The sequence below is a fragment of the Ursus americanus genome, chromosome 20 (genome assembly GCF_024610735.1).
Source record: "Ursus americanus isolate L20-20 chromosome 20, mUrsAme1.1.p, whole genome shotgun sequence".
Taxonomy (NCBI): Eukaryota; Metazoa; Chordata; class Mammalia; order Carnivora; family Ursidae; genus Ursus; species Ursus americanus.
In genome coordinates, this window is record NC_142146.1 from 3,903,360 (window position 1) to 3,927,817 (window position 24,458).

At 35.6% G+C, this 24,458-nt stretch overlaps 1 protein-coding gene across 36 annotated transcripts in view; it reads left to right on the top strand.

Moving 5' to 3' along the window:
- CLASP2 (cytoplasmic linker associated protein 2) overlaps positions 1-24,458 on the top strand; it is a 175,634-nt gene that overhangs the window by 77,226 nt on the left and 73,950 nt on the right. For 26 of the 36 annotated variants that reach the window (XM_087870058.1, XM_045798314.2, XM_045798320.2 and 23 more), the window contains 9 exons: positions 10-145; positions 5,235-5,305; positions 9,080-9,139; positions 10,336-10,413; positions 11,392-11,559; positions 13,985-14,040; positions 14,865-15,038; positions 22,244-22,267; positions 23,962-23,979. In XM_087870058.1, coding sequence (XP_087726184.1) covers positions 10-145; positions 5,235-5,305; positions 9,080-9,139; positions 10,336-10,413; positions 11,392-11,559; positions 13,985-14,040; positions 14,865-15,038; positions 22,244-22,267; positions 23,962-23,979 — 785 coding nt within the window. The remainder of the gene's footprint in view (positions 1-9; positions 146-5,234; positions 5,306-9,079; positions 9,140-10,335; positions 10,414-11,391; positions 11,560-13,984; positions 14,041-14,864; positions 15,039-22,243; positions 22,268-23,961; positions 23,980-24,458) is intronic. The other 10 variants (XM_087870045.1, XM_087870053.1, XM_087870055.1 and 7 more) reach the window with 2 other exon arrangements.

Below are 24,458 nucleotides of genomic sequence, written 5' to 3' on the forward strand. Positions count from 1 at the left end.
CCTTTGTAGACATCTTTCAACAGTTTTGGGAAACAAATTTGATCATGGCGCTGAAGCCATTGTACCTACACTTTTTAATCTCGTCCCCAATAGTGCAAAAGTCATGGCAACTTCTGGATGTGCGGCTATCAGGTTCATCATTCGGGTAGGTTCTTCTTTTCTGTCTTTCTCCCTCACTCCTCCCCCCTCTCTGTTTTCAATATACTTAAATAAGTCATTGGTACTTTTTTTTTTTTTTAACCCCGAAGGAAAATCACTTTTGAATGACTTTTTCTGAAATAAAAGCAATACATGGTTATTACAGTTATTATAGAACATTTAAGTAATACAGAAGGTTACCAAGTAAACATGCTTGCATACAGAATATAGTATACACAGGTACATGTACTTATGTGTGTGTGTGTGTGTGTGTGTGTGTGTGTGTGTAATTATGTTACAGGTAGTAATGTAAAACAGAAAATTGTTATAAGCAGTGGTATGACAGGCAAACTCTTAGTATTTCTCATCTTCCATATCTTGAATGTGCCCCCAAAAAACAGAGTTAAAAAAAATCACCCCTCTTGAATTCACTCAAGCCGTTCAATATATACTTTTCCAAACTTCTATTCTATGCCTGTACAAACTGTCTTTATTACAAAATATAAACATATTTCTATTTTACATATATATAAATAATATTTTTTAACTTGTTTTTTAAGCTTCGTGTACTTGGGCAGCTTCCCTTGTCCATCCATATAATTCTTCTTAATGTCTAGATTGGTTCTCTGTTAAAGAGAACCTCACCACTCTTCCCCCGAAGTTTATGGAGTCCTTTTTCTCCATCCTTTTCCAGCATTGTGTATTATCAGTCTCTTAAAGGCCTTATAATTTGGTAAATGAAATATTATTTCATATTCTACTTTACATTTCTTAGATTAATAGAGACGTTAGGTATTTTTTTTCCTTTCAGAATTCTTCAGTGGGTTGCCAGTTTATACTCTTTGTACATTTTTTCCTCACTGATTTCGAAGGTCTTTTTATGTATCATAAGTATATTGATTCTGTGTTACAGATGTTGTAGGTATGATTTTCTACCAGTCTGTTGGTTCTTCAAATATTGTTTAAGCTATTATTATATATAGAACTTTTAAATTTTTGTGTATTGAGACAATGCTCTTTTTATGGGTTTTGTTATAGTTAAAATGACCTTCCCCATTTCACAATTAGAATATCCAGTTGTTTGAAACTTTATAATATTGCTTCTTACATTTAGATCTAACTGGATTTTGTTTCCTTGTGAAGTATAGGTATCTAGTATGATTTTTCCCCCCAAATACAAAACCAGTTGACTCAGTGGCATGTATAATTCAGTCTTTTCTTGCAGTGCCAGCATGTTCACATAATAAATTTCCATTAAGTCCATGAGTCTGTTTTCTTAACTCCTATTCAGTTTCTTTGATCATTTTGTTCTTTCCTGTTAAAGAAATGAAGTTTCGTTTCAGTACTGCTGCACCAGGTTTTTTTCAGGAGTGAAATCAAGTGCCTATTTAGAAAGCTATGAATCCTTTTGTGTTTTAATTTTTTTTTAAGGTTCTGTAAATCCAGCACCTTCGTAACTGTATTGAAAAGTAGTAGGAATTATTGAGATCTTTGTTTTGTCTGAGTCTAATGGGAGTACTTTAAATAGGATGTTTGGTGCGGGTTTCTATGGATACTCTATATTAGATTATGGGTGTTTCCTTCTGTTCATATTTTTGCTAAATTTTGATCAGGAATAGATGTGAAATCTTATCAACTATTTATCAGCTATTTAATATCATTAGAAATTATTCTCTTTTTATTTATCCATTGTACATTCATGAACTGAATTTTTGGCCATTGTATATCATGATACTGCTAGATTCATCTGGCTAATACTTCAGTTAAGATTTTGGCATTCATTTTAATATATGAGTCTTTATAGAATTTCCTGTACTTTTTCTGTTTTATTATATATATATATATATATATATATATATTTTTTTTTTTTTTTTTTTACATTATTCTATTATTCGGGCTTGCTGACCTTGGAAGTTCTTTAATGACTTTTCTAGTATTTTAGACTCTGGGCACTTTTGTATTTCATTTTGAATTGTTTTTGAATTGTTACTTGTATTATCTCAGCATATCCTTTTCATATAGATTTTAAGAATCTTTGTCATGAGGTTGTATACTGTATTCTCTTAAGTAAAAAAAAAAGTCTCTACCACTGTGGTTCTATTACCATTTTTTCTTGTTACAATATTATTATTATTATTATTACTATTATTATTTTTTACATTTGCCAGAAGCATTGTTTATGGTTCTTTTATAAGCTTCAGATTTTAGTTTTATTGTTTTCAAGGGTGTTCTTCAGTTTTTTCTAATCTTTTAGTTCCTTAATTCCTTTCTTTGACTTGTATTCGCTTCTTTTTTTTTTTCTAGATCTTTGTGGTATGTCCTTAGATAATTTGGTGCAGTTTTTCTTATTTAATATTATAAGGCTGTAGGTTTTCTTGTGAGTTTGGCATTGGCAGCATCACAGCGATTTAGATTTACCGAATTATATTTATCACTTGTAATTTTCATTTCAATGTCCTCTTTGAATTACATAATGATATTATTTGCATTTTCAGTCGGTTCTTTTGTTACTCTTGTCATCCTTAGTATATTTCATTACGTTCTGATCAGAGAATTTGTATATACAGTTTCTTCTTCAGTGAATGCCTTGAATTCTGTTTGTGTCCTGGTACATCCTAAATTTATATAGGTAGTCTTTTAGTACTTGCAGAATATGGAATTTGTTTATTTATTGAGTACTTTGTTCATCTCTAAATCTAGCCTGATATTTCATATTATTCAAAATCTTTATGGTCTCATTTTTTTAAAATGTACTTTATCTGGCAAATTCTGATTTTAGATTTTTGTCAATTTCATTTTCCTAACAATCCTTGCTTTGTTTTATGTATGGTCAAAGTTTTTTACTATTACCATTTTGAAATAGTGTTTTTTTTCCTGTTATTTCTGTTTTCTGTTCATTGTGCTTTTTCTTACAAGTTTCTTATTTTCTTTGAAGTTCCTTATTCTTGATCAGGTCCAGAATAAAGCCTCTGTTTTTCTTCCCTCACATTTTAAAAAAAGTTTACTTTTTATCTCATTCATGTTGTTTTTCTCTTAACCATTAAATTGAACAAAAACATTTTCATTTTCAGCAATTGAAAATTGTAGTTTTTTACTTCTTTCATTCCTGACCGTTGTTAGTAAACTCTTACTAACCAGTTTTTAATTGGTTCTGCGTAATTCGTTTGATTTAGTGTGTACCCAGTTTTTGGTGCATATTTATCTTTGCATGCCTTGTTTTTTATTTATTTGAGACAGAGTGCATGCACACACATGAGTTGGAGGAGGAGCAGAGGGAGAGGGACAAAAGCAGACTCCCCACTGAGTGCAGAGCCCAATGCAGGCTTGATCCCAGGACTCTGAAAATGTATTAACATTAAAATCTAAATCATCTGACTTGGTGTTTAGTTGAAATGTGTCACTTGTAACTGTGAGGTTCACTTTTTATTTTCCTTTGATGCAGCTCCCCCTGAATATGTTGTAGTAATAGGTCACTGTATCTCCCTATCCCTCCCACTGTGTTGAATGTGGGCTCATCAGCAGTAGGGTTTTGGGGAGGTTATGAGAGAGGGGGAAAGGATGGTGGGTAAGACCTATATGGTGTGTTGTGACTGGGGAGTCTCCTTGGGCTTTAACTCCACAGCAGTGTTTGGGGAATGGGTTCTTCTGGGTGCTGTAGGAAACAAGTCCACAGAGCCCTTTCATGCTGAGTGTTCTGTAATTCTCGTTTTGAACAACTTCAGGACTATAGGTGGTTTTCCTCTGTAATAGCTGAAAAAAGTTTGCACTTTTATTTTGGTTGAGTTAGTTATAACAGGCACAGATGTGATAAATATTCTCCTTCAGTGAAAGACTTGTTTTTCCAATACTGGAATACTGGCAGACAGCCTTTAGCAGCCTCCTCTTCAAGGATTGCCTCAGCTGCAGAGAGCTGCCTTTTCCAAGTCTTGTCCCTACCCTTTATGACCCACATCCAATAACTGATTGAGGTGGAAGTGTAAGGTTTTGGCCATTTTAAACCAATTCCATACTACTCCAAAGGGCCATTTTAACTCCAGAGCTCCCTAATGGCTTTTAGCGAAGATATCCTGTGGCTGAATCAGATTGATTTCTTCATCTCCCAATTCCTGCTTCCTTCACCTCCCTTCTACAGGTGTTGATTCCAAGGGCACTTCTTAATATCCTGTATGCTAGACTTCATGTCAGAACCGGCTTTCTAAGTAATCCATCTTGTACCATTAGCTCAGAAGAAAGAGTAGGATATTTGAAGCATCAAATATGTATGCTTAGATTACTATTTTATTCTTCTGTCTCTTATGTACTTTTTAGTGTTTACTTCACTATAGAAGAGCTTTTAAGAATTACTGATATAAAAATCAGAAGATTATATCTGTTGGGGCAACTGTGTGGCTCAGTCAGTTAAGTGTCCAACTCTTGATTTCAGCTCAAGTCATGATCTCAGCTATGGGATCCAGCCCTGTATCATGGACTCTGCGCTCAGCAGGGAGTCCTCTTGAGATTCTTTCTCTCCCTCTCACTCTGCCCCTCCCCCCGCACTGGCATACACACTCTCTCGCTTTCTCAAATAAATAAATCTTTAAAATAAAAAAAAAAAAAGATTGTATTTGTTGAACTTTACCTGAATTCTAGACAGCTGTGGTTCAGCCACAATGAAGGTTACATTAAAATCACCATTTCCAAGTGCATTCCTAGTAGTTAGGTGTGCAGATTCATTCTGGTTACTTGCTTTGATGACTTAGTAGTTATTAGTTTCCACCAGCAGTAGCCATGGCACCTCAGAAAGCATGACAGATGCATGCCCATTCCCTCTAGTACTCCCTTCCCAAAATACACTGTCCTAATAGGTCTTTGCAATTACGCAGTTAACTTCTTTCTTATATAGTATTTCACCCACACCTGCCCTTCTGAAACTATGTCATTATTACTGTTACTTTAATTGGGGAAACTGACAGTTTTAAATTCTTTCCACATCTGATTTTATGGGTTTTTTTTGTTCTGTTCCAATATATCTAAATACTTGGTTGTAAGGCAAATAGAAGAAGGGATTATATGAAATGGACAATATTTTTCAACCTTTTCTAAAACATCTTTTTCAGCATACTCATGTACCCAGACTTATACCTTTAATAACAAGCAATTGCACATCAAAATCAGTTCCTGTAAGAAGGTAAGTTTTGAGGGAAAAAAAATTTTAGTATAGCTTTAATATTGTATTATGTTTAATTCTTATTCTGGTGCAGAAATTAGTTGTCACTAATTTCTTGACTTCTAGAGACCTTAGTAAATTTTTTTTTTTATCTTATGTCCTATAAGGAAAAAGGAATGAAATGATCATTTTAACCACTCGTGTTTCTCAGTTTTATCATATTAAGCTTTGGTTTCTTTGGGCCACTGGTTGCCTAGTCTTCAGAGAGGATGGAGTCTAGAGTCAGGCCTTTGCTAGAGTCCTACAACTGCCATTGATTGTCCTACCTTGGGCAATTTAAACTGCTCTGAACTTCATTATCTACATATGTTAGGATGGCTAATGATATTGATCCCATAGAATTGTTAGGATAAAATGAGATAGACATTAAAATGAGATACACATCAGTAGAATTCAGTGTAGTGTTTGGAACAGAGTGAATAGCCATATCAGGTCAATCTGTCAGTCTCTGTCTCTCCTTATGATTTCTACTGTTTTTTAATGTCATCACTGTCACCATCAATACTAAAGACAACAAAAACAAGATTTGTACATTTGATGTTTAAGAAAACTGTGAAGAATCAGGGGCGCCTGACTGACTCAGTTGGAAGAGCATGTGACTCTTGATCTCCAGGTCATAAGTTGGGAGCCCCCTGTTGGGTGTTCAGAGTACTTACTTACATAAATACATACATACATATATCACACATACATTCGTACAAAAATTGAATCAGGGACACCTGGGTGGCTCAGTTGGTTGAATGTCCAGCTCTTGGTCTTGGCTCAGGTCTTGATCTAGGGAACGTGAGTTCAAGCCCTATATTGGGTTCCATGCTGGGCATGGAACCTACTTAAAAAAACAAAAAAGAAAGAAAAAGAAAGCAAAACTGAATCATACCATGTGATTTTACTTATATGTGGAATCTTCAAAAACAAAACAAATGAACATTCATAAATACAGAGAACTAATTGATGGTTGCCTGGGAGGGGTGGATGGGCAGAATAGGTTGAAGGGGATTAAGAGGCACCAATTTGAGTTATAGAATGAATAAGTTATAGGGATGTTTATGTCAAGTACAACTAAGAAATATAATCAATAATATTGTTTAACTTTGTATGGTGACAGGTCATTATTACAGTTATTGTGGTGAACATTTTATAATGTCAAATCACTCTTTTATACACCTGAAACTAATACAATATTGTATGTCAAGTACAATTAAAAAGAAATTTTATTTATTTTTTAATAATAAATTTTTATTATGTTATGTTAGTCACCCTACTTATTTTTACCTCTTTACATAAAAATAAATTTTAGAAATAATTTTAAAAATAAAGACATTTAAGTACCATATTTTATATGCTAATTTGATACATGTACCCATCTTTTTTGAATTCATATTCTTTTCTTGATTTCAGTTTCTTAACTATTTAAAAATTATGTTGGCTTGATTTATTTTATTCAAAAACCATCGTAAATGATTTTTGCAAGAGTGCAGACATAAGAAAATAACTATATTTTTTATATTTGCAATGAAACACGTTTGGTTCACAACAATTTAAGCTATAGTCTTATCTGATCATGTTTTGATATTATTTCTATTGCTATATGCTTATAAAATCTGTTCTTATTCATTTGGTCATTATTGTTTCAGTAACTATTGTTTGAGTAACAAAGAAAATTATTTAAAAACTCTCTTTTTACTTGATAAATATGTATTTTAAGTACTTTGACTGCTAGGAAGAAGCTGAAAGAGACATTATTGCCTTTAAGCAGTTCAGAGTTTTGGCAATAGTTGTTTAAAATCACCGGTCTCTTATATCTGAGGTTACCAAATGACAGCTCACTAGTCAAATCTGTCCAACCAGTCTAGTTTTTGTACAGCCTGCAAGCAAAGATTATTTCTTACATTTTTGAAGAGTGGTTATAAAGGGGGGAAGAAGAAAAATATGAGCTAGAGACTTGTAGGTGGTTCACAAAGTCCAAAATATTTACTGTCTGGCCCTTTACAGAAAAGGTTTACCAATCTCTGTCTTACATTGAGGAAAGTGGTAATTGGAGAAATAGGAATGTGACAGGGAAGAGAGGGTCAGGAAATGCATCATAAAATTGACTGGAAAATGGGGAGCAATTCAATAACTAGGGGAATTGAGTGGGTGTAACCTACGCAGAGATGTAAGCTTGCTGAGTGCTTCTGAGCCATCAGGCCATCGAAGCCAGAACACGTGATAAATGGAAAGTCTCAGTAGGAAAAGAGGCTAACGGGACGCAGGGGGTGTGTGGTGAAGGCAGGAGTAGGTTGAAGTCAGAATATAGAGGGCTTTGAATGTCTACAAAGAGAAATTTTGACATTGCTCCATACTTTCACAGTTTTTAGTGAGGAGGTAGTGTCATCCATCTTAGTTTTTATTTCAGCTATGACCAATGATTTAAAAGGGACAGTGAGAAGTATTGGTTTAATTAAGTAGGAATTCTTATAGCTTATGTAAGAGGGGCGGGGTCTGAACTAGAGCTGTATTGATGATGATTAATTGAAGATTTTATTCAGGAAATAATTCAAGTGATTCTGGGTGTAGAAATGAAAATCTGATCATTGGATATGGATGAAGAGGTGATATCAAGTGCTTCAGACTGTGAGTTCTGGAATCAGAAAGCCAGGGTTTAGGTCCTGTCACTTTAGGCAAATTAATTTAAACCCCTGTTTCTCATTTTCTAAACTATATAATATGAGCTAAAAGAATGGATTTGAGAGGGTAAGAATTACTTTGTTCTTTTGTATGTAGTGTTTGAGTTGACAGTTTCCGCCTATGTAGGGATGTCCAGTTCAACCATGAACTGCTTGAAACTTTGACTTAACAGCTGAATTGAAGAACCAGTGCTGGAGATAATGACCTAGATGTGAGAAGCATAGCGATAGTCAGAGCTAAGGGTACAGATGATACAGATGTTGTTTCCCAAGTAAAGACTATGAAAGAGAAGTGGGCTGAGATCAGCACCAACCAGGTGAGCACCTATTTAAGGGAAGGTGGAGGAAATGTGTTAATAAAAGAAGAAAAAGAAGGGAGAACTGTGTCATCCGATGCCAAGAAAGAAGAGAAACTCAAGAATGAGACAGTTAGGGGCGCCTGGGTGGCACAGTGGTTAAGCGTCTGCCTTCGGCTCAGGGCGTGATCCCGGCGTTATGGGATCGAGCCCCGCATCAGGCTCCTCCGCTATGAGCCTGCTTCTTCCTCTCCCACTCCCCCTGCTTGTGTTCCCTCTCTCGCTGGCTGTCTCTATCCTGTCGAATAAATAAATAAAATCTTTAAAAAAAAAAACAAAAAGAATGAGACAGTTGAAGAAGTTGAGAACTAGAGGGCTTAGGAGAAAAGATACAAATACTTGATTAAAAATTATGCATATTAAAGAAAATAAATGCAGAAATGGGAGATCCGTTCCATCTTTCTTGGTCATCATTTGTGTATCTTCAATTTCTAGTGCAGGGTAGGTGTTTGATAAGTATTTTTTAAATTAAATGAAATGTATTAAATTTTTATATTTGACAAACAGTTTAAGGTAAAATCATGGGGAACCCTGAAGGTTTTTTGAACTATTCAGCATAGGAATAGTTGGAGCCTTAAAGTAAGTTAAGTATTTGACAGTTAAGATGACCAAAAACATAATGCAGTATTATAGAAGAAACAAATTAACATTTAAATTAATATAACTTAATATAATGTTATAATACTTGGTTGTAATTAACTTTTATTTTTCAGGCGTTCATTTGAATTTTTAGATTTATTGTTACAAGAGTGGCAGACTCATTCATTGGAAAGGTATGCATTGACTCTTCCTTTCCTACTTTCCTCTCCTCCCCATTGTCACCAGTTCTTTAGAAGTAGATGGTATTACTTTTGCATTATTTCTCCTTTTGCTTAAAAGTTACTTGTACTGGTTTTCCCTTAAAGCTGTGATGTAGTGTAGCTTCTCTTATTCAGTGCAGCTATGATTTTCTTCTTTATTTGTTGTTTGAGTGAGGATCTCTTAAGTAGAATGGGTTATAAAAGATTAAATTGGGCAGAAATTTTAAGACATATCTCCAGACAAGTAACCTAGGTTTCCTGAGGTGTAATTAATCAAGTAGTAAATGATTTAAGATAGAAGGAGAGCCCTTCTTTTCAAAGGAAATAGAGAAGAGATTCATTGGAAAGTTTTTCTGTGCCAGTTGTCAGGTGTCATTGGTTAGAAATATACTGGGTGATGTCTAATGTAGCTCTGAGATGAACAAGAGGGAAATATGCACAGCTAGTTGGTCTCTAGCTAGTTGGCTATTTGAGTGGTAGTAATTCCAAGTTTGAAGCTTGGGGTATACCTGCGTTTACATTGAATACCTTGCTGAGTTTCCATTTTCATGGAAATCGTTAAATCTATTTATAGCCCATTTTTTAAAAAATATAATTTGTTGTTTAATGTAGGCATGATATAATTCTAAGTTTCCCTTAAGTTCTTTTGTGGCAGCTACTATTCAGTTAGGTCAGACCATAACTAATCATACTATTAGCAGATCATTTCTACATTGGTGGGTAAGTGAGAAACCACACCAAAGGGTTTTTTTTTTTATTCATTAAGAATTTAAAATGTGAGTACTATACATATATACATCATCTGGACTCCTTATAAACATAATTATATTCAACTTTTTAATGTTTGACTTATCAGGAGGAAACCATATGTGAATGAAATGTGTGGGGTGGATTATGAGAAAATCTTAGATTTATTATTGTGCACTAATTAACCTTTTTATCTCTTCTGCCCCTTTGTGATTGATGTGTAACGTAGGTAGTAAGTATAATTTGTGGTGAAGTATAGTTTTACTCATGAATCTAAAGGTGTTTTGGGGCACCTGGCGGGCTCAGTCGGTAGAGCATGAGACTCTTAATCTCGGAGTTGTGTGTTCAAGCCCCATGTTGGGTGTAGAGATTACTTAAAAATAATAAAATCTTTAAAAAAAATAAGATGTTTTGTTTTATAGACATGCAGCCGTCCTGGTTGAAACTATTAAGAAGGGAATTCATGATGCTGATGCTGAGGCCAGAGTGGAGGCAAGAAAGTAAGTCTGTGATGTATTTTTGTGACAGTTTAAATGTACTTGGATCTTTTCTTTGAAAGGAATTATACTGGAAGAATGAAAATACCAGAAGTGTCTCAAGTATTCTACTTGATTAGCTCTTTAGTAAATTTGAGAAAGATTTTTTTTCCATTAAATCTGTACTGGCTATATGGGGCCCCTGGCTAGCTCATTTGGAAGAGCATGCAACTCTTGATCTCAGGGTTGTAAGTTGAAACCTATGTTGGGTGTAGAGATTACTTCTAAAAAATCTGTACCAAATCGCTAGTAGTTGACTTCACATCATTATTTGTATAATCATCAGTATTCCTATTCCATCATAACATCCTCACTTTCGTTATGAATAAAAATAACTGTCTTTTATTGAGAATGTGCTAATAAGTACCTGATACTGTGGGGCACTTGGTATATATTACCATATAACTTGAAAATGATCCCGTAAAGGTGGTATCTCTATAGATTGGCAACAGAAGTTTGGAGATTTGGGGGTTTACTCAAGGCCACACAAACTGTAAGGATCACAGCCAGATTTTGAACGGAGATCTGCTTTTCTCAAAAGCCTGCCGGCTTTCCACCAAAATTTGTTAAATTTAGAAAGTATTCACTTGAGGGGCGACTGGGTGGCTCAGTTGGCCAAGCATCTGACCCTTGGTTTGGGCTCAGGTCACAGTCTTGCAGTCGTGGGATCAAGCCCCTACTCAGGCCCTGTGCTCAGTATGGACTCTGCTTCAGATTATTTCTCCCACCCCCTCTGCCCCTCGTCTCTCTCTCTCTCTCTCTCTCTCTCTCTCTCAAATAAATAAATAAAATATTTTTTAAAATTCACTTGATATGTGGTAGATATATTAATATGGTCTCATTTTAATTCTTGAAGGTACACATCTTATATAAAGCTATTACTTTATGTTCTTTTTCCCCTTTTTTGTTGTTTGTTTGTTTGTCTGTTTGTTTGTTTTACAGGACATATATGGGTCTTAGAAACCACTTTCCTGGTGAAGCTGAAACATTGTATAATTCCCTTGAGCCATCTTATCAGAAGAGTCTTCAAACTTACTTGAAGAGTTCTGGCAGTGTAGCGTCTCTTCCACAATCAGACAGATCCTCCTCTAGCTCACAGGAAAGTCTCAAGTAAGGTCATATAAATGATATTACTGATTTATTCCTCTCCAGATCCTTGTAGTTTCTTAAATTAGATGATTGAATATCTGCTTGCTTTCACTTGAAGCCTTGAAAGAATGATAACTGGAATGTGCAGTTGACCCTTGAACAATAAGGGTGCCTACCCCCCAGGAAGTTGAAAGTCTGCATATAACTTGACTCCCCCAAAACTTAACTACTAATAGCCTACTGTTTACTGGAAGCCTTACTGAGAACATAAACAGTCAATGCACACATAGTTTGTATGTTGTATATATGTTATGTACAGTATCCTTACAATAAAGTAAGGTAGAGAAGAGAAAATGTTATTAGGAAAACCATAGGAAGATAAAATACATTTACAGCACTGTACTGGATTTGTTGAAAAAAGTCTGCATAGAAGTTGACCCACACAGTTCAAATCTGTGTTGTTCAAGGGTCAACTGTACTACATTTTGGTCTGTGTCTCAAGGGTTGGATTACATGCTAGTGTAACTTCTTTTGGGGTGAAGAGTTTAGTGATTCAAATTTTGTTTCTGTATATTCATGTCTGTGAAAAATATTGGGAAACACTGATTTATATACATTTTTTAATACCCCCAAAATAGTTCATACAGTAAGCAGCCCCTCTCTAGGGCATTATAATGGAGAAATTGTAATGGGGATTCAGAAGTCATCTTCAGAACTCTGACACAGCACTGTGTGACTGGTAGAAACACACTGCTTTCCTGCCTTGTCTTTTGCACAACTTAAAACGTTAGCAAATCCCTCAGGGGAAATTTGGCTCCCTAGTATCTGACTCCCTTCTGTGTAATTCTGTTCTCATCATTATGTTGGCTTCCTCAAACCCTTGCTGCCTTGGCAGCCTTAACTCTAATTTTCTATCCCTCTAGCCCTATGAGGTGCTAAAATCTCTAGTGCCATCTCTACTCCCAAGCAGTGGCCTCAGGTATTTGCAGGTTTCCTCACAGAATGTGAGCTTACCTCTATATGATTCCTGCCCCTTTGGGACTTTGACCCCACAAAGACTGCTGCTTGCCTCAGCAGCTCTCTAATGTAGGAGTGGGACCAGGGTGAGGCAAGTGAGGCAAGCTAGGGCACAAGACTCAAGGAAGCACTCACAGGGTCATGTGAGTACTGGACCAAAATGCAGGGATTACAATTTTTCAGTATAAAAGCAGATATCCGATTTCAGTGTAATTACTGTAGGAATAATTAACCTATCCAAACTTCTGTTTAAATTGGTGATAAAACCTTCGCTGCAAATGAGCTTTGTTGGGTTTTTTTCCCTTTACTTTTATTTACTTTGCTCAAACTTTAAAATGCCTATGAATCACCCAAAGATCTTGTTAAAATGCAGAATCTAATTCAGTAGATCTGGGATGGGGCCTGAGATTTGGTATTTTTTAACATGTTCCTAGGTGGTATCTTTGCTTTTGAGTATGGGCCATACTTTAAGCAGCAAGTATCTAAACAAGATATTTTATCTTACTTCAATATTAACATCTTTAAACATAAACAGCTTTAAGTTCTGTGAACCTTGAAGTGGTCTGCCTCAGGCTCATAGAATGACAGTTTTAAGGGCCAGTTATAAAAACAATACAATACTGGGTTTAATAACCAACTACCAAATTTACAGTTTGAGAATAATGACTTATGGAATATTTTTCAGTAGCCTGATGTTAACCTGGTTGGGGTCTTTGTTTCTTTCTTCCCCCCACTTTTAAGGTTTATAGATATACTTTCCTAATCCCCCTTATATACTTAGATGTATTATTTATCTATGGGCTGCAGAATGGCATTATAATTAAAGATAATCAGAAAAGATACTGAAGGAGATGGTGGGTTCTTTGAGATGATTTGAGCCATTTTGCTTTCTAATCGTGTTATCCTCAGCAGCAGTTCTTAGCTCTGTTTCTCTTATCCCATGCAGTAACGCTCAGTAGCACTGCTGTAGGTAGTATGAGACCTACAAGATAACTGCATGAATTGCCAGTGGCCACAGCCATTATGGCTTGGGTGAAAGAGGCGTTGGTCATGCCAAATTCCCTCTGTGCTGGTGGTAACTCTCTCTCCTTCTAAGGAAAACATCTTGGAGTACAAGTGTTGGAGTGTGCTTTATGGCATCCTCTGTGCTGAGCACTGTAATGGGCGCTGAGGACGAGAGTGAACAATAGCAAGCTGGTTGCCTGTCTTTGTCGAGCTTGCAGTCGTTCATTGCTAGTTACTTCATTTTTGCTTCACATCTAACTCAGATACCTCCGATACATGACAATGACTGTTCTAAAAGATTTGTAAAAGGAAAATTAGAATTAGAAGTAAACTGTTCAGAAAACTCAGTAGTATTTCATTAATTGTTTTGAGAGGAGTAATAAATTGCATCTTCTTACTAAAAGTCTTTCTTATTACCTTGCAGTCGCCCTTTTTCTTCCAAATGGTCTACAGCAAACCCATCAGCTGTGGCTGGAAGAGGTAAACTGCCTTTCTAAGCAAGAGTCATAGCATATTTTACATGGAAACCTAATACCACATATATATGTTGTAGCTGTGTTTGTATACTATAGACATATACTACACGTAATATGTACAATGTAGTGTATACAATATACATATACATACTTATTAATGTATAGCATAATGCAAGTTCCCTGAAGCACTGCTTACCCTTACTTGTGATGCACTGTTTTCTCTTTTGTTTCAGTTCTTTGCAGTGCTGGTCATGACCCACCCTGTTGATTTCACAGCCTATTCGTGGATCATAACTCACAGTTTATAAAACTCTTCATAAAACTAAAAAACTAAAGACCAGAAATTTAATGACTTAATTTGCATTGCCTAAGAGTGGTAGAATCTGCATTATTTTCTGAATAACCATATCCTGGAGTAGTACTCATTGCATTTTTCTGATAGTAAAAAAAAATAACAGTGCTGCCATCTATCATGTACAGTGCTTCATGTCATGAATCAGTCATGAATATCATCTCTTCATCTACAAAACAGTTTGTGAATTTTACAAAGGATAGGTGGGTTTTTTCCCCCCATTTTATGGAAGAGGAAAGTGAGGCAGAGAAATGTTGAGAAAATTGTCCAAGAAGATGTGGTTGTAACAGGAATAAAATGGAAGCATTCTTACTTTAAAATACTGTAAAGTACTTTCTAGTGTTAATTTGTACACTGCTTCCTTTTTGACCATTTGTCATCACGGATTAGCTCATGTTGGTTTCAGGTTTATATAATTTTCATGCTGTTTGCAGTGATTTAAATAACATGGGTTACCTATGCTTTGTTTCCCATAGTGTCAGCAGGCAGCAGCAAAGCCAGTTCCCTTCCAGGAAGCCTGCAGCGTTCACGAAGTGACATTGATGTGAATGCTGCTGCTGGTGCTAAGGCCCATCATGCTGCCGGGCAGTCTGTGCGAAGTGGGCGGTTAGGTGCAGGTGCCCTGAATCCAGGTTCCTATGCATCACTAGGTAAGACAGCTAATTAGGGGACATTGCACATTGTTTTCTCCCTGGTCTTTAAGCTGCCTTGTTTCTACTTTTTCCTTGTTTCCTTTGTTATCCTCCTAATCATCTTGATCAGAGGAACAATTCTTGATTCCATGATTTGCCTGTAGAAGTTTCATAGCTCTGTACTACTGCCACACTCAACTATTGGTTACTAAGGGGGTTGGGAAGGGCATTGGCCATGTATCCAGCATCTGTTCCCTTACCAAGAAGTTAAAGCCTTTGGGGGATCTGGGGAAAATGCAAAGCTTAATTAAAATCCAAGTTTAAACATGTATTCCCAGAGATATTTGGAATTTGTTTTTTCTGTTTATCAATTTTATTATCAATATTTTGTAGTCTGTCTATCTATCTAAGAAATCTCTACATCCAACATAGGGCTTGAATTCAAGACCCCGAGATCAAGAGCTGTGTGCTCTTCAACTGAGCGAGCCAGGCATCCCTATGTTTATCAGCGTTAAAAGTTTGAGGCTGCATATTCACATTGCTTATCTCTGTTTTGTGCTTCATTTTTCTTCCTCTTGGGTAGTAATGGTAGAACGCTAGGCAGGCAGACCATTGGAACGCAGTAGGAAGTGCAGAGATATTGGAATGAACTGTAGTACATGATAAAGTTGGCACAGCTACATTCAGTGAGGAGAGGATAAATCAGTAAATGGTGTTTAGACACACGGTTTACAATTTGGCATGAAATTAAGTTAGAACCATTTTTCACACCGTATAAAAATGTATTCCAGATGACTAATGAGTTGAAAAGCAACTTGATGAAACCAAAGTAGTTGTGGATTCATTTAATTTCAGATTGGGGAAGGAATTTCTAAACATAAATGCCAAAAAGCCATGAGGGGAAAGTCCCTTTATTAAATCTTAAGTGTGAAAATATAAAATCTAGTGGCTGAAAACTTAAAGGGGAAAAAGTTTTATCACATACTACCAGAAAAGCTAAAATGTCAGCAAGTTTTATAAGTCTATGAAAAATACATGAGCTTATTTATATAGAAAAATATTCTACGTATATTAGAATTGTTCCCCAAAACACCAGAACAAATGTGGAATCTTTGCCGGACTCAAACAAGTACAAATGGAAAGAGCTATAAATATAACAAAAAAGTTAGGATTAGGGCCTACTGCTGATAAAGAATGTGGTTAAAAAGTGCTGATGTGAATTAAACATGGAACACTTAAGTGGCAATTTAGTAATACTCATGAAGCTTTTCAGCTTTTATTACTGAAATAAAATTGACATACAATATTACACTAGTATCGCAGGTACCACATATTGATTCAACAATTCTATACATCACTCAGTGCTCACCACAATAAGTATAGTCACCATACAATGTTATTACAATATTATTGAACTCATGAAGCTTTTTTAAATGTTCAGAATTCATTTATTATTTTTTATTTTTATTTTTTAGAGAGCGCAAGCATGAGCAGGGTTGGGGAGGGTCGCAAGGAGTGGGGAAAGAGAATGTTAAGCAGGCTCTACACCCAGCACAGACCCCGACACAGAGCTCAGTCTCAGAACTCTGAGATCATAACCTGAGCCAAAATCAAGAGTCAGATGCTTAACTGACTGAGCTACCCAGGTGCTCCTAAAGGTTCAGAATTTAGATCCAGTAATCCAGTGTTTATAGATAATTATGCCAAGAAATAAAAAAAGAATATTCATCATATTTTTAATAATAGATGTTATTAGAGTCCACCTTGATATGTAACAAAGGGGGCAGGATTAAATTATGATATGTACTTACAAATACTATGCAGCCTTTAACAAATAAAATATTTTCAACAAAGATGAAATGATACTATCAAACGATGTGCTAGTTTCATTGTTTTGTATAAAATTATACATAGATAGGTATACATAGACTAAGATGTAAACAAAGATGTCAACAGTGGGTTGGTTAGTGCTTTTAATTTTCATAAAACTTTTCTGTATTAGAAACATTACTTTGCTAGGAATGCAGTGTTACTTCAGTATATGAAAATGAATCAACTAAATACACTTTGTTAATAGAATAAAGGACAAAAACCACGTGATTATTTCAGGAGATACAACAAAGGCATTTGACAAAGCCCAAAACCTTTTCATGATAAAAAATAATCAACTAACTAGGAATAGAAGGGAAATTTGTGAACCTGATAAAGACCATCTGTGAAAAATTCACAGCTAACATCATACTTAATGTGAAAGACTGGATGCTTTCTCCCAAGATCAGCAACAAGTTAAGGATGTTCACTCTTGCCCTTCCTAACAACATAACCATGGAGTTCTAGCTAGATCATTAGGGCAAGCAAAAGAAATGGGATGTATCCAGATTGGAAGAAAAGTAAAACTGTCTGTATTTGTAGAAAACATGACCTCATATAGAGAAAATCCTAAGGAATCAACAAAAAAAAAAACTATTAGAGCTTAATAATGAGTTCAGCAGGGGCGCCTGGGTGGCGCAGTCGTTAAAGCGTCTGCCTTCGGCTCAGGGCGTGATCCTGGCGATCCGGGATCGAGTCCCACATCAGGCTCTTCCGCTGTGAGCCTGCTTCTTCCTCTCCCACTCCCCCTGCTGTGTTCCCTCTCTCGCTGGCTGTCTCTCTGTCACATAAATAAATAAAATCTTTAAAAAATAATAATAATAATAATAATGAGTTCAGCAAGGCAGAACTTGTATTCAGCAACCGCAGAATACAAGATCAATATACCAAAAAAAAAAAAAAAAACAGTATCAATTACAATAAGCATCAAAAAGAATAAAATGCTTAGGAATTAATATACAAAAGAAGTGTAAAACTTCTCTAGGAAAAACCACTCCTGTTACACTCAATACTGCTAACATCAGATTTGTTGGTTTTCTACACCAACCAGTTCTCCTACATCAGCTGGGTGTCTTACATTTCAGTTCAGTTCTGACACTAACTATAATTAGCGCTGACCTCACAGATTAAGGGCTCAGTTCTACAAGACTGCCCCTGCCTGCCTCCAGCACCACTCTTCAGACATCAGTTGCAAATCCAGGTTGTCACCAGTGCTTCTGACCAAACCGGCTATAAATCAGAGGTTCCCATAACCTCCTCCTCAGGTTCATTTAAATTGCTAGATTGAGTCACAAGACTCAGGAAAACAGTCTACTTACTAGATTACTGATTTATTACAAAGGACTTGTAAAGGATTTGGATGTGCAGCCAGATGAAGAGATACATGGGGCAAGGTCTGGAAGGGTCCTAAGCACAGGAGTGTTTGTTCCCATGGACTTATAGTGTGCTACCCTCCTGGTACATTTACCAACCCAGAAAGTCTCTGAACCTTGTACTTTGGGGTTTTTACAGAGGCTTCATCACATAGGCATGATCTGTCATTAACTCAAGTCTTCAGCTTTTCTCCCTTTCCCAGAAGATGGAGAATGGCTACAAATTCCAAGCTTCTAATCATGGCTTTTCATATTTCTGGGAACCAGCCTCCATTCTCTCCAGGAGCCCATCACCTCATTAAAACAAAAGACACAGCTATCACCCAGGAAATTACAAGGGTCTTAGGTCAAGGTATCTGTGTCAGGTACCAGGGTCAAAGACCAGATATTAGAACAAAAAAAGATATTGCTAGTGCTCTTATAATTTAGGAAATTATAAGGGTCTTAGGAACACTGTGTCAGGAACCAGGAGACAAAGAACCAAGGGCAAAAATTTTATATATATATATATATATATTTGTTTTCACACTTGTTCACTGAAAACTACAATACATTGTTAAAATCTAAATTAATGGAAAGACATGCAGGTTCTTTAAAGACTTAATACTGGAGGCACCTGGGTGGCTCAGTCGATTGAACATCTGACTCTTAGTTTCAGCTCAGGTCGTAATCTCATGGGTGGTGAGATTGAGTCTGCCTTGGGTTCCATGCTCAGCAGGTATTCTGCTTGAAATTCTCTCTCTCCCTCTCTCCCACCACACTTGCTCTCTCTCTCTCTCTCTCTCTCTCTCTCTCAAATCTTTAAAAAAATAAAGACTTAGCCGTGTTAAGATCACAAACTGACCTGTAGATTCAATATAATCCCTTTCAAAAGTCCAGATGCCTTTGACAAGCACATCCTGAAACCCATATTAAAATGCAAGGGATCCAAAATAGATGAAACAATTTTGAGAAAGAACAATCTTGAAAAAGTTGGTGGACTCACACTTTCCAATTTTAAAACTTATTCAAAGCTGCAGTAATCAAGTCTCCATAATACTGGCATAAGGATAGATATGTAGACCAATGAAATGGAGTTGAGGGGTCAGAAATAAACCCATATATTTATGATCAGTTGATTTTTTCACAAGCGTGCCAAGACAATTCAGTGGGGAAAGAATTCTTTTTTTTTTTTTATGTAAATAATTAGATTTGTTCTCAGAATCCGTTTATCAGTGATCTCACTTGGCTAAAGGAATGGGGAGTAGAAGTTCTTTTTTTTTTTTCTTTTTGATGCAGTGTTCCATGATTCATTATTTGTGTATAACACCCAGTGCACCATGCAATATGTGCCCTCCTTAATACCCATCACCAGCCTATCCCATTCCCCCACCCCCCGCCGAAGCCCTCAGTTTGTTTCCCAGTGGGGAAAGAATTCTTTTCAACAAATGGTGCTAAAACAACTGGATAGCCACTTGCCAAGGAATGAATTTGGATCCCTACCTCACACCATATCCAGAAAGTTAACTCAGAATGGATCAAAGACCCAAATGTAAGAGCTGAAACTGTAAAACTCTTGGAAGAAAACATAGGTATAAATTTTTTAAGTAATGTTTTCTTAGATACTACACCAAACACACAAACAACCTGAGAAAGGATAGAGAAATTGGACTTCATCAAAATTTAAAACTTTTGTGCTTCAAAGGGCACCATCAAGAAAGTGAAAGAACAGCGTAGAGAAGGAGAGAAGACATTTGCAAATCACATATCTGAAATTAGGGACTTCTATTCCAATTACATGAAGAACTCTTATAATTTGGTAACAAGGATAATTCAGTTTAAAAATGGGCAAAATATTTGAGTAGACATTTCTCTAAAGACAACATACAGATTGCCAGTAAGTGCATGAAAAGATGCCTAACATCATTAGTTATTAGGAATGTGCAAATCAGAAGCACAATAAGATACCACTTCCTATCCACAAAGATGGCTGTTATCCAAAAGATGGACAATAACAAATGCTGGTAGGATATGGAGAAATTAGAACCTTCATGCAGTGCTGATAAGTATGTAAAGTATTGGAGCTGCTGTGGCAACAGCTTGGGGTTTCTCAAAAAGTGAAACAAGAGTTACCACGTGACCAGCAATTCCACTCCTAGCTGGTATAGCCAAGATAATATGAAGGATATGTTATCATAAAAATGTGCACATGAATGTTCATTGCAACAGTATTCGTAATAGCCATGGAAACACCCCAAATGTCCAACTGCTGAATGGTTAAATAGATATGTTTGTACATTAGAGTGGAATATTATTCATCCATAAAAAGGAGTACGTTACATAAAAGTACTAATGTATCCTTCAAGGTGGGTGGACATTATGAAGTCAGACACAAACAACCACTTACTGTTTGATTCCACTTACATGCAGTGTCTAGAATAGACGAATCCACAGACACAGAAAGTAAATTAGTTGTCAGGGGCTGAGAGTCAGGGGAATAGGGAGTGAATCCTAACAGGATTTCTTTTGGGGGTGATGAAAACTTTATGGAATTAGTGATGAGGGTTGTGCAACCTGTTCATATACTAAAGATACTGAATTGTATAATATAAAAAGGTGAATTTTATGGTACATAAATTATATCTTTTTTTTTAATTGGGGAAGAAACTGGAAAACAATATAAAACCTATTTATCTGGAGTCTTAAAAATAAAAATGTGATAGTTAATATCTATTATTTTTATTATCAGAAAAATACAATATTTGAAATGTTTCAATGTGAACTAGGAAGGCGATTTGTAACAATTTTTTTTTTCGTAAGAAAGTCTATAATAGTGCTGTGAGATTGACTTCATTAGTTTCTTTGGGTTCTTTAAGGTTTGAATTGCACATATACTTCATTACACAAGGGAAAGGTGTCCCTCTGTCCTCTTTATCTGGCCCATGTTTACACTCAGAGACAATGAACTACTTGCCTTTGGTGCTTTCCAGGGCCTAGATAATGGATTTTCTCATTCTTCCTCTCTTTGTTTCTAATCTATTTCTCTATTCCTTCCTTTCTTTGTCTCTCTCCCTCTCCTCCACTCTCATCCCTCCCCACTCTTCTGCTTCTCTCCTTCTCTTTCTTCCTCTTCCCACTCCCCACCCCCCAACCAGCTTTCTTATACACATGTGACTGGTGTACTCTGTTTTCTTCTACTTTGAGCCTTGCTTGTCATGGCTGAACATTTATGGATCAGAGGGAGTGTTCCATTGTTTTTCAGCAAACACTTAATGAACACTTAGTTTTTGCCAGGCACCCGACTAGGTGATGGAGATCCAGAAGTAGATACTTCTGTAATCAAGAGTCTCTCAGTCTAGTGGTAGATTGCTAAAGGATGAGCAGCTGAAAATCTTTGCATTTTATGCTTTTAGAATTTGAAGTCCCAGTGACACATCAGACTGGAGGTGTTGGGAAGTCATAGTATAATGAGAAAGAGAGAGATACAGTGGCATCAAGATAGTGTGGATCTGTGCTTGTGAGATTAGATTTTGAAGTCATTAGAGACTTTTCTTACTATAACCTTGCAGTGTTAAACTTAGTATGTTGCTTAAAGCAGTTGCTACTGGGTTTTTTTCTCCCAGTTCCATTCTCCCAATGGGGAGAATGGGGAATGGGGATATGATGAGTATTTGATTTCAAGAAACTCAGAAGACCAAAGCAAGAGGTCTACCTGATGATGGCAAGGGTCCCAAGTTGGGATATGGGCTTCACTAATGTCTCACTCTAGGCAAGTGAAAATCAAACTCATTATCGATTCTTTGTTTATTTTTGTATCTTTTTCTCACAAAGGAACCTCATCTTGTTTAAATCTCTTAGAACATTTTAGTTGAAAACAAGTTTCTTATACATGTCTGTGCTATGAGTTCTGTCTTCTTAAAAATAATGTTCTAGGGATTATAAAATCATTTTTTTCTAATATACTAAGTTTTCCTCTGTTCTTTGCTTGCTCTTTCATCAAAGAGGATACTTCTGACAAGATGGATGGTAAGAACTTACTTTTCTAATTCTACTAAAGATGTTTATGGCTCTTGGGTTCTGTATAATGTCTTCATTCTCTTTTTGAAAACAGACTGCTTATTTTACAGCAATCTTAATATGAAAATGGCTACATAATTTTCTAAATTTTGGGTTAGGCATACCCATTTTGGGGTTTCCCAGTCTATTCAAATACTAGGTTACTGTTTGTTGTAAGTTAAATCAATTATCTTAAATTTTCTTACCTTAGCTCATAGAAATATTCTTGATTTCTTAAGTCTTTCTCTGAAATAGAATTAGAAGAATGGAAAATCTCATAAGTCATTAGATTGAACTCTTTATTTTACTAACTGATACAGAGAGAGACAAGTGAGATATTTTACCGATTCATATGGTTATTTGTGAAAACAAAATGCAAGTACAATGCTATCTTTAAGAGTAAGTTTTAAACTAACATTTAATCAGTACTGAACTTTAAGTTTTGCCTTTTTAATTTCAGCATTCAAGTGATTATAGTTTGTACTTGCTTGGTTCAGCGTGGTATTTTTTTTTATCTGTATGGTATTCGTCAGATACAACATGGCATATTATCTACATTTTCCCTTCACTTCATCAGATACCATTATGTTGTCTAGGAACTTGAGCTTTTTTTAAGAACTTGTAAGAAGATACTGAATCTGTAAGTCTTAGTGTGAGATCTAGGCAAGATGGAGAATTGTATGTTTTTCTGTCAATTATTACATAAGTTCTTAAATAGATATATATCTTCATATATCTTCCATTCTGATGAAATGGAAGATTTATTTAATCTTGGGTTGGATACATGACTGTTACTTGTATTGTCTCTATGCTCCTCTGTATGTTTAATGTATTTCATAAGTTAAAAAAATTAATGAAATGAAAGCCCATCACAAGATAGTTTCTATATTTTAAACCCTTTATGGTATCACTTCTCACACTGAAATTCTGTGTCCTTAAACTATTCTCACTTTCCAGGTTAAGATCTTTTCTTGTTTGGGTCAGAAACATCAGCCTATTTGAAGAATCATCTGTGTCACATGATGTGTTATTCTCACTGATGTTCAATCCTATGTTTTAAAAAATCTGTATATACTCATATAGAGATATATCTGTTATTGCCTTTTAGTATAGTGAGTTGTGATATTTGCACTTGTTCATTTCTGCTACTTTTCATTGACATCTTAGGGAGGACATAAAGTGTTGAGTAAATAGCTGATGGATTGATGGGTCTTTGTAATGCTTTAATGAAAATACTGAGTTAATGAGGCCATGGATTTGACTTCCATGTTTGTCAGTTAGCTTTTCTAGTTTTTATGGACAACGTTTTGAAAATGCACAAAAAGTATTCTTATTCTGTAAAAACCTTCATTTCAGAAAGAGTAAAGACAGGGTTAAATCTTTCTTGAGTGATTAACTTCTATAATTTTCTTCACCATTTCAAATTTGAGTATGAAATGTAGCAGATAAAAGTGTTGTGGAATTTTGCCATTTCCATTTGTCTAGTTTTAACCTTTTCTTGTGCTGTGAGTCATTAGATGACCTCACATTTTATCTAAGGCTGTAATACTAGAAGATTTTTTTTCACTCTTTCATTCTAGTCCTGGGTGGGAGGTGCAAGTAGGTCTTAACATCAGCATTGGCAGAATTTGTTGAAATGTTATTGTTTTATTTCTCTTATTTAGGAGCAACATCCGAAGATGGTAAGAATTATACATTTTGTTAGTAACACAAATACCTCTACATTAATATTTTCATTAGTAGGAATTAAATATTAAAAACTAAAATAGGCTAATTTTTTTGCAAAACTATATAATTTGCCAGCTGTGATAGCTTCTACATTTTATGTTTGGTTGTGTTAGTTACACATGTGAATTTTTTTCTTTAGTTCTTCATCTGGAGTCTTGCTTTGTATCTTGGATCATCTCATGCTGGAAAAACATAATTGCTTAACATGTTTAATAATATCTAGTATAAAGTTAGTAAATATTTTTTTCAGTAGCATCATTAGTGCTTTATTTTTGTGTTTTTGTTTTTTAATTTATGCTAATTCATTTATACTGTGGGGAAGCATGCTCCATTGCTTTACCATGGAAGTTTAAATGCATTTGTTTAGTCTGCTTTTAAGTGTGTCTTCGATTTAGACTCAGTGGAGAATTGCATATATGATTTGAATTTGGGA